The following is an 11,596-nucleotide window of genomic DNA, read 5'->3' as shown; positions in this document are numbered from 1 at the left end:
TCACCCGTTTTTATTTCATGAGAGCAAAAATAAACATTCAGTGTCTCTATGCATTGTACAACTTCTGATCAAATTCACACAACTTCTAGTTGAAATCTAACTTTCCAAAGAAACCAAAAGTTTCAGTTTTGAGTTAAACATTCTCAGGCTCCATCTATTTTCTGCTCTATATAATAGAAACAGAATGCGTTTTTTTTTTCTGACCCTTTATGGAGTAAAAATCAATCAAAAAGATATTAGAGAGGTTAATTTTAATGGCAATAATCATTAGCTGCAGTAATAGTTGATTAACTGAATATATGTTTATGTATATGTTTTATATTTGAGGTTGGGTTTGGTATCGACCACTTTGCCATTTTCTGTTTGTTTGAATACTGATGAGATTGATTATGATGTAAAGAAATCTGTAAATATGTGATTGTAAAGAAACCAACAGTAAACTAAACTAGGTGTGTAGTTTTAATGTGATGCTTTAACAACATGACCTGAGTAAGCAGTGACTTGTTGAACACCAAACACAAAAAATAAAGCCTGGTTTACAGAGAAGATGTGTTTGTGTTTCTGTTACAGTTCATTAACAATCACTAATGTTTTTACTGCTTTATTTAACATACACTTATTAGTCTACATTATGCAGCTTTGTATCATCATACTTCATTATTTTTCTCTCTGGTGACTGAGAAGGCCACTCCAGAACATTTCAGTATCTGTTTCTCACCCTAGCATTAGTCGACTTGGAGGCGTGCTTGGGATCATTGTCTTGTTTGGAAAGTCCAATGATCACCAAGGTTCAATTTCCCAACAGCAGGCATCACATTCCTCTTTAAAATGGCCTGGTATTTCGGGGAATCCATGATGCCTGGTACACGGTCAAGATTGCCAGTTCCTGCAGCAGAAAAACAGCCGAGCATCATCAATGACCCACCTCCATACTTGACTGTAGGGATGGTATCCTTCTGTTCTGTTTACTTAAGTGACCTACAATCTATTGAGAGGCTTGTTTTCTACTGAAGTAAATCATCCAACTGTTTTTATTGTTAAACTTTATGCCGACTGTACAATCATGGTACAATCATGTCTAATCATGGGTTTAGGCATTGTGATATCTCCCACCATAAACAAATAAACATGTTTCTCCATAAACACAACCTTTAAATCATGACCATAATGCACCTGGGCAGCCCTCCCACTGTGATTAAGATGCTTACAGTGACCTCTGGTTCAAACACAGTTACTCTCACCAGTGTACGAACTACATCATGTCTTTCAGGGAAGCTCACATTTTTCCAGAGGTGGGAGGTCTGAGAGGCTACTGACATCTTATATATGACAATCAATGAATGAACACATAGAACTAAACATCACTGTATGATATAATACAGCCAAGCAGGCAACACTATACTCTGCAGAGTCATGTACAATATTCAGTTGAGCTGTTATCATCATCTCCAGCTTCTGTTAGCTTGTCCTGCGTTGTCAGTCCACAGGTGGAACATCAATGTCGGTTGTCACTAACATTTGGTTCTGGTCTTCAGAGTCAATTGACATGGGCTGTGTTCGAAACCGCATACTACATACTTCTATACTACATACTACATATTTCTATACTACATACTTCTATACTACATACTACACACTTCTATACTACATACTACTATACTACATACTTCTATACTACACACTACATACTTCTATACTACATACTTCTACACTACATACTTCTATACTAAATACTACACACTAAAGGACCAGATAGTAAGCAGACCGTTTACACTGTAGTAAACTACACGATAACCCACAATGCATTTGTTTCTGGTCTTCAGAGTCAATTGACATGGGCTGTGTTTGAATCCACATACTTCATACTTCTATACTACATACTACACACTTCTATACTACATACTACTATACTACATACTTCTATACTACACACTACATACTTCTATACTACAAACTACAGCTGCTCAGTTCAGCCTCTGTCTATTAACAGGCCGTTTTACCTCCTGTCTCTTTAAGCAGTTCTTATAGGACTGAATGGGTTTTTGGTCCAGTGTCCATCTCTTATAATACAAGGTCAAATGCAGGAGGTCAAATTAAATTATCTTTTAGTTGTTGTCAATCATCTTTCACTTAATTTTGTGTTTTGGTGAAGTAAAGTGGAAATGGTTTGTAGATGTAGAAGAAAAATGTGTGTTTGAGATAACTGTTGATTTAACAGCAACTTTGACCAGAATACATTTGTTGAACTCATGAAACAGAAAAATAATTTTAATAGTTAAATGAAACCATCAGTAGTAAAACACTGACTGTCTGCACAGTTCAGAGTTTGGTTGTATAAAACTTTTACTTTAAATCTAAAGCAGTGTGTTTGTTGTTTATTTGATTACTTTGTGAAGAAAAACTCTTTACACAAACTATTGAACTGAGCAACACTTTTTCAAATATCTAACTCCTCCCAGCTGTTAGATACAGAACAACCTTTACTCCATGATATCTGACAATAAACCTGTTAATGACAGGAGGAGCAACACTGGAAAAGAGCTGCAGCCAAGTCTCTCCACTTCTGTCCAAATATAAATTAAACTGAGTTCATCAAGTCTTTCTCAACAACACAGCAGAGTCTCTGCCAAACACTGGTGAGTACAACTGATCATATTTAATGTTTCAACAACCAGCTTTAACACAGGAGACAGGAAGTTCATCTCTTTTCATTTCATACTGACACTTGTGAGATTGTTTACAGTATAACTGCAGCTGCTTTTACAGACTCAGTAAAAAACACTTTAAGTGTTTTTAAGTCTCTGTCAGTTCTCAGGACTTTTGTAAAGTGTAACTGAACCTCTGTGGTTTGGAGTTTAGCTTCACTGCTATTTCCTGATCTTTGACTATTTACTGATCACTTCCTACAGACACATTCTGTTTCCTGTAGCTGTTTCACATTAAAAGCTTTTCACTGGTGAACCAGCAGGACACTTTTATTGTGAAGCAGCAACAGGAAATAAAATGTGTTTGTCACCAAGTCAGCAAAAGCTTTGTTAGCAGTGAGATTCTTCAATAATAATTCTTCTCTACAACAAGATATGAACATATTCTGTGATATTTTATCAGTGGATCAGATTGTATTGAGTAATAGTAAAAGCACAAACAGCCACAATGAGCTGTTAGATAAAGAGCTGCAGATGAGTCTCTGACTGTAGTTTGTACAAAGACAAAGCAATGGGTAGGTAGGCGCTGGGAAAGTCATGTAATCAGAGTATGACTGAACAACATGTATCACCAGTAACACCTTAACATGTGTCAACATGTTTGACTCAGCAATGCCCCTCAAAAGCAATCAACCTATGAGAGATACTGCAAACACTAGACTCCATGGAACAGTAAATATACATCTTTCTTTAACACAATAAAGGATTATTTTCTTTCTTTCACTCTACATGTGTAGATATGTCTGCTGCCAGCTGTCTGCTATCTGAAGATCAGTTTCTGTGCTCCATCTGTCTGGATGTGTTCACTGATCCAGTCACCACACCATGTGGACACAACTTCTGCAAAAACTGCATCAATGAACACTGGAACAGTGATGTCCAGTACCTGTGTCCACTGTGTAAAAAGGTTTTCAACATAAGACCTAAACTTCACATCAACACTTTGCTCTCTGAGATGGTTTCTCAGTTCAGACAGGAAGCTCAACAGAAAGCCAGCAGCAGCAGCTCAGAGCAACAAGCTGCCAAACCAGGAGAAGTTCCCTGTGACGTCTGTACTGGAACCAAACTGAAGGCCCTGAAGTCCTGTCTGGTGTGTCTGACCTCCTACTGTGAGACTCACCTGGAGCCTCATCTGACAGCTCCTCGTCTGAAAAGACATCAGCTGATCGACCCTGTGAAGAACCTGGAAGACAGGATGTGTATGAAGCACGATAAACCTCTGGAGCTGTTCTGTAAGACCGACCAGACATGTGTCTGCATGCTCTGCTCTGTTATAGACCACAAGACACATGATGTTGTTCCTCTGAAAGAAGAATATGAAGGAAAGAAGGCAGAGCTGGGGAAGACAGAGGCTGAAATTCAGAAGATGATCCAGAAGAGACAACTGAAGATTCAAGAGATCAAACACTCAGTTGACCTCAGTGAGGAAGCTGCAGACAGAGAGAAAGCAGAAGGTGTTCAGGTCTTCACCGCTCTTAAGGAGTCTGTTGAGAGAAGACTGAATGAGCTCATTGAGACGATTGAAGAGAAGCAAAGAACAACTGAGAAACAGGCTGAAGACTTCATCAAAGAGCTGGAACAGGAAATCTCTGAGCTGAAGAAGAGAAGCTCTGAGGTGGAGAAGCTCTCACACTCTGAAGACCACCTCCACTTCCTCCAAAACTTCCCGTCCCTAAAAGCTGCTCCACCCACCAAAGACTGGACAGAGGTCAGCGTCCGTCCACCATCATATGAGGGGACTGTGGTGAGAGCTGTGGCTCAGCTGGAGGAGACGCTCAGTAAACAGATGAAGAAGCTGGTTAAAGTTGAAGCTGAGCCGAAGAGGGTCCAGCAGTATGCAGTGGATGTGACTCTTGATCCTGATACAGCATATCATAAACTCATCCTGTCTGGTGATGGGAAACAAGTAAAATATGGAAATGTGTGGAAGAATCTCCCAGACAACCCAAAGAGATTTACACGTTATGCAAATGTTTTAGGAAAGCAGAGTTTGTCTTCAGGCAGATTTTACTTTGAGGTTCAGGTTAAAGAGAAGACTGACTGGGATTTAGGAGTGGCCAGAGAGTCGATCAACAGGAAGGGAGGCACCACGCTGAGTCCTCAGAATGGTTTCTGGACTATATGGTTGAGAAATGGAAATGAGTACAGTGCTCGTAATAACCCTCCAGTCCGTCTCTCTCTGAAGTCTCGTCCTCAGAAGGTGGGGGTGTTTGTGGATTATGAGGAGGGTCTGGTCTCCTTTTATGACGTAGATGCTGCAGCTCTTATCTACTCCTTTACTGACTGCTCCTTCACTGAGAAACTCTACCCATTCTTCAGTCCCTCTAATAATATTGGTGGTAAAAACTCCGCCCCTCTGGTCATTTGCCCTGTCAATCAGTAATTAACAGGGCAGATCAGCTGTTTTTATTTCATGAGAGCGAATATAAACATTCAGTGTCTCATACTGTGCACGTTGTTCATTGAGAACTTTTTTTCAAGAGTATTTTATGAATCCCATGAAAAGTGAGAATTTGATTCAAATTTAAAACTATTAAAACTTCTGATCAAATTCACACAACTTTATTCTCACCTCTAATCATAGTAACATTTACAAATAAACCAGAAGTTTCAGTTTTGCGTTTAAACATTTTTAGTTAAATATCTTTGCAAATATGAGGTTTTACTGCTTTATTAATGGCTCAATATAACATTAAACTATAGTTTTGGTTCTTGGAAATATCTACTGTTTTCTGACCTTTTATGGAGTAAATATCAATCAAAAAGATATTAGAGAGGTTAATTTTAATGGCAGTAATCATTAGCTGCAGTAATAGTTGATTAACAGAATATATGTTCATGTACATTATTTATATTTGAGGTTTGGTTTGGTATCGGCCACTTTGCCATTTTCTGTTTGTTTGAATACTGATGAGATTGATTGTGATTTAAAGAAATCTGTAAATATGTGATTGTAAAGAAACCAACAGTAAACTAAACTAGGTGTGTAGTTTTAATGTGATGCTTTAACAACATGACCTGAGTAAGCAGTGACTTGTTGAACACCAAACACTAAAAATAAAGCCTGGTTTACAGAGAAGCTGTGTTTGTGTTTCTGTTACAGTTCATTAACAATCACTAATGTTTTTACTGCTTTATTTAACATACACTTATTAGTCTACATTATGCAGCTTTGTATCATCATATTTCACTATTTTTCTCTCTGGTGACTGAGAAGGCCACTCCAGAACATTTCAGTATCTGTTTCTCACCCTAGCATTAGTCGACTTGGAGGCGTGCTTGGGATCATTGTCTTGTTTGGAAAGTCCAATGATCACCAAGGTTCAATTTCTCAACAGCAGGCATCACATTCCTCTTTAAAATGGCCTGGTATTTCAGGGGAATCCATGATGCCTGGTACACGGTCAAGATTTCCAGTTCCTGCAGCAGAAAAACAGCCGAGCATCATCAATGACCCACCTCCATGCTTGACCGTAGGGATGGTATCCTTGTGTTCATAAGCCTGGTCTTCCTCATGCCAAACATACCGCTGATCCATATGTCCAAACAGTTCCAGTCTAGGTTCATTAGTCCCAAAACTCTGCAGTCCTATCCAAATTCCTCCTGGCATATTCTAGTCGACCTTTGATGTTCCTCGTGGTCAAGAGTGGAGCGAGTCTTAGAGTCTGGCCATTAAGTCTTTGTTCATTCAGAGATCATCTTATAGTTGCCACTGAAGCTTTTGTACCAGCCTTCATCAGGTCATCCAGTAGGTACTAAGGGCCCTTGATGAAATTTTGGGCTTTCTATATATCGGCAGGTTTAAACATCCTCATAATTCTCCCAATGGTGTTTCTGTGGATGTTACATTTTGGGGAAATATTCTTATAACCAATGCCAATGACATAATTTCCTCTCTCAGCTTTTGTGGAAGCTCCTTAGTCTTACCAATGATTGCAACTCACCTTGAATTCCCTTCATGGGCATCACAGCTGAAGCAAATTAAGGATCATTATAGATTTCCCAAAGGTTTAATTAAGTTTTAACTCCACTTTGGGCCATAAAAATGAGCAGAAGGTTTTAAAAACAACAATATTATATAAGGGTTGAATAATTGTGACATGGCTATATTAACTTTATCAATCAATCAATCAATCAATCTTTATTTGTATAGTGCCAAATCAGAACAAAGTTATCTCAAGGCTCTTTATACATAGAGCAGGTCTAAACCGAACTCTTCAGGTTTTAATTATTTATATACGTTATACACAAATACTACATCATACATTTCCAGTGTTGATTTTATGTATCACTCAACTGATAAAGAAGTCATAATTTTTGTCTGGACGGAGGCCAAAAAAAGATATGTGTGAGTCAATGAAAAAGTAGGAAGGTGAGACACTTACTTTGTTGAATAAGAGGGATGCATTTGCTCCATTGCTCAGATGCACATTCAGCTGTCCACTTATTGTTGGCCATGTCGTGTATCTGGTGTGCAAAGTTGACATTTTTGCTGCTTCCCTACTTGGGTCAGGAACAAATAAGGGTTGGCAAGATGAGCAATTCAAAAATATGTTAAACTTGTTTTAAAAGCAGCATCAGGTTTGTTAAAATGTACATTTAGTATTTTTGTTGGTTTTCTAGATACATTGAGACTGAACTCCGCAGCAAGACATCATGGAGGTTACGACCAGTTCAATATAATCAATATATTAAAAAAAGATCAATAAGAGAGATTTGAAATGACATTTGCTCCATTTTATACCAAAAGTAAGACTGAATGCTCCTGAAAATGTCAAATGGTGTAACCACAAAATGTCAAATGGTGTAACCACAAAAGAATGATAAATATTAAATATCACCTACAGTGTATTTAAGTGGACTAAATGTAATATTTAGAACAATAGTATTCCATTAGCTTTATTTAATATGAAAGTTATAATGTAAGATCATGCCAAACTAGTTGATATGGTGTTAGGTAGGAAGGAAGGAAGGAAGGTAGGAAGGAAGGATGTAAGATCATGCCAAACTAGTTGATATGGTGTTAGGAAGGAAGGAAGGAAGGAAGGAAGGAAGGAAGGTGTTTTATTGACTATTTACTGTTTTTAAGCAAGTTGAATTATTTGGTACAAAGTTTTTATGGTTACACCACTTACAGAATGTGAAGAATGTGTGGATGAAGTTATTCATACGTTGATTTTCACATTTTAACCCTTTAAATTTAAACTAAACCACATGGACACAAACAAACCGCTCATTGACCTGTGTCCCAATTTAGCCGACTTAGTGGGTCTGGATTTGAGTGTCCTGATCAGGATTTCACTGCTGCTGCTTGTTGGTCATCTCAGCCTTTCTTTCTTCCTCATGACCCTTTAAATCCCCCTCAGTGAGGCGACCGATCATCCCGTCGCTGCCTCCCACAGAGCCGAGGAGGAGGAGGAGGAGGAGGAGGAGGGAAATCCTTCATGTGATTTCACTTCTCAGATGGAAACACAAACATGAAGTGACAGCTCGGACGACATTTCCCACAATCAATCATCCAGCACCTAAAAAACATGCAAAAACACGCCGTTCAGACACTCAGTAACACTAACACAGAGATACATCGTGTGTTTATAACATCAGTCGGTAAAAATACATCCATGTTCTTCTTTTTCTGTCAGTTGTCGTGTGAACCATAAACTCATTTTCTTTTCTTTTTGTGCTTCTACCATCAGTCAGTAGGCTATATAATTTGTGTTTATTGATTAAATACAATTGTGAGTCTTCGCGGGTTGTTTTATTTTGAAAATTGACCGGTAGGCTATGCTTGATGTTGTTTCTGTGTCTGACTTCCTGACCAGGATATGGATAAGTATTTGCCTTCAACAACACTGTGATTATCTGCTGCTGGTTTATTGGAGGTTTCACAGCAACAGAAAGAAAATCAGGGATGTTACTTTAATCAAAACCTGTGGAACAAAGCTCACTAAATAAAAGAAAGCTAAGAACTTGCCTCTTCACTTTAGCTTTTTATTAGATTTTCTATCAGTCAGTCCTGCACTTCTTTTATCGTATTTGCTCAGAGGAGAGTCAGTGTGGATCTGCTGAGTCGGCTTCTTTCTCTTCTTCTCCAGTTTAAACTAAATACTAAAGTTCAGCTGCACCTTTGAGTCTGATCCACCTCTAAAATGTGACTGAAAGAAGTACAGAATGATGCATCTCCTTCAGTCTGGGGGGTCTCGCTCTTACAGGAGGGGGTTTGGAGCTTGAGCGAGGACATTAAGAAGAGACAGGAACATCTTTAGACCACGTGTACTGATCTTGTATCTCAGACTGTAACTGGGTCTCAGGACCTCGACGCCGCAGGCCGCTGAAGCTCTATGTTTTGCCTGATCAGCGGGGTCTTTAAATAGCCTTCCTCCCCCCACCAGGCTGCTCAGAGGGGGGGATTTGCAGACATGGCCTCGTGGCTGCGGGGGTCAACGCAGTCAGTTTATTCAGCTTAGCAGTTTCACATGGGGGTGGAGGGTTAAAGGGTTGAAGGATTGGGGGGGGGGGGGGGGGGGGGACTGTACGCTGGGAAATCGGCCCAGGAAAAGGCAGAGCTGGGAGGTGACGCCGAGGTCAAACTGGAGCTCTTCGGAGTCCAGGACTGATTAACTGTTTACAGTCCACTGGAAACATCGTGGGCTGCGTTCCTGAGAGTCCTGCTGTGACCCGAAACCTCCGGCAGACATGTGACCGGCTCAGCAGAGAGAAGCACATACCGTTAAAGGTCTTATGATGTAACTACTGCACTTCTTTTAGCTTGTGTGTTTCCTTTTCTAAGAGGGAGTCGGGCCAGACGTTAGTGACGGATCAATATCTGGCCTGTGTCCAGACACCCAGACTTGTACTCGCACTTTACAGGCGAGTTCCTGGGAAGTCTAAATCTAGAGTCTACAAGCAGCATCAGGGCGACTTTCTGAGGAAACCGTTTGAGTCATGATTTCAGCAACTTTCACAACTCATAGGACGACATATTCTTCACATCTCCAGCTCTGTGTTAATATTCTGAGTCTCTACTGGAATATCATTGCATGATTTCCAGTTAAAAACTCCTTATTTGTCTTCTACTGGTCCTTTATGCAGCCGCTCAGTTCAGCCTCTGTCTATTAACAGGCCGTTTTAGCTCCTGTCTCTTTAAGGCTGGAGGAAATAGAGGTAACTTTGCAAAGGAAGCCCTGACTTCTGACTTGCAGGCATCGTAATAATCATCATTATAAATCACAAGAAGCATCACATGTCCCATTTAAAAAGGCTCACAAGGTCAGGACTGTTCATCAGTAGCTTTTATGCCTCATCAGACTTCACGTGATGACAGTGAACGCCACATGGTACTCATAACAAAAGTCTGGATTTAGACTTTTGACTATTTCCAGTAAATTAAAGAGCCCATCTTACATTTTCTTACATATTAATAGGTTTTAAGGCTGCTTTTTAATTTGCTCTTACCCTTTTTTTAACTTCTATCTATCTATCTATCTATCTATCTATCTATCTACCTACCTACCTACCTACCTACCTATCTATCTATCTATCTATCTACCTACCTACCTACCTATCTACCTACCTATCTATCTACCTACCTACCTACCTACCTACCTACCTACCTATCTACCTACCTACCTACCTACCTATCTACCTACCTACCTACCTACCTACCTATCTACCTACCTACCTACCTACCTATCTATCTATCTGTCTATCTACCTACCTATCTACCTACCTACCTACCTACCTATCTATCTATCTGTCTATCTACCTACCTATCTACCTACCTACCTACCTATCTATCTATCTATCTATCTATCTACCTACCTACCTACCTACCTACCTATCTATCTATCTATCTACCTACCTATCTACCTACCTACCTACCTATCTATCTATCTACCTACTTACCTACCTACCTATCTACCTACCTACCTACCTACCTACCTACCTATCTACCTACCTACCTACCTACCTATCTATCTATCTATCTACCTACCTATCTACCTACCTACCTACCTATCTATCATCAACATGGTTCTTATTGAACAATGACAACCTCCTCTATAAATTCAGATATAACTATTGATTGATTAGAAATGCCTACACATGTCTATAAAAAGCTTTGTAGGTGAGTCTCCTGTTTGAAAAGTTGCGTGACGTTACTTATGTCTCATCACTGCCAAATCCTGTCCGATCAGCCAGCTGACGTTAGCAAACGTTGGCAGAGCGAGCTAACGTTGACTCACAGATCAGCTGATTTAAAGCCTGGCCGGAGTCAGTGGGACAAGCAGGTTCATTCAACCTACGTTAGCCTGTTGACCGTTCTATTAACAGTCGACGCTAAGCACAGTTAAGCTGTTTGGTGAGTTTCTCAACTTGTAAACAGTCGACGGCCAAAACCATCAGAACAGGATCAACTGAACTCAGAGGTCAAACAAAGTGAGATTATGAGTTCATTTCTAAAAAGATAAAAAGTAGGGAGGTGAGACACTAACTATGTTGAATAAGAGGGATGCATTTGATCCATTGCTCAGATGAAAAATACTGTTCATGCTGCAGATAATAGTTTATAGGATCATTATTGTTGTTGCTAAAGGAATCACATTTAATCAATATTGTTGGGCCATTTTGATATGTGTCATACGGTGTAACGTGTAATATTGTCATACAGTGTAACACCAATATTTTATATTTAAATACAGTAATTTGTCTTTTTTGACTCACAGAGACAAAAACTAATCTTAAAGGTGTAGTAAAAGGTATAAATGTTTGCTAAAAACCTTCAACAAATTTAGAGTTGTACGAATGACACATCAAATATGTGGTGTTCAAAATGAAATAATGTAATTTTTTCTGGGTAGTTATATTTCTGACAGTCTGAACATAAATATAGA

The 11,596-nt window shown here is 39.3% G+C and overlaps 1 protein-coding gene across 1 annotated transcript; it reads left to right on the top strand.

Annotated features, from left to right (window-relative positions):
• The first annotated feature begins 3,444 nt into the window (after nt 1–3,444).
• LOC128373384 (E3 ubiquitin-protein ligase TRIM21-like) lies at nt 3,445–5,088 on the top strand. The gene has a single exon (XM_053333692.1). The coding sequence runs from the start codon at nt 3,445–3,447 to the stop codon at nt 5,086–5,088; it is 1,644 nt and encodes a 547-aa protein (XP_053189667.1).
• The last annotated feature ends 6,508 nt before the right edge of the window (nt 5,089–11,596 follow it).

The sequence above is a fragment of the Scomber japonicus genome, chromosome 2 (genome assembly GCF_027409825.1).
Source record: "Scomber japonicus isolate fScoJap1 chromosome 2, fScoJap1.pri, whole genome shotgun sequence".
NCBI lineage: Eukaryota > Metazoa > Chordata > Actinopteri > Scombriformes > Scombridae > Scomber > Scomber japonicus.
This window is presented reverse-complemented; position numbering and strand designations above follow the sequence as displayed.

Excerpts from the sequence above, each read along its gene's own strand:
- LOC128373384 (XM_053333692.1), top strand. The coding sequence starts at position 3,445 with ATGTCTGCTGCCAGCTGTCTGCTATCTGAAGATCAGTTTCTGTGCTCC.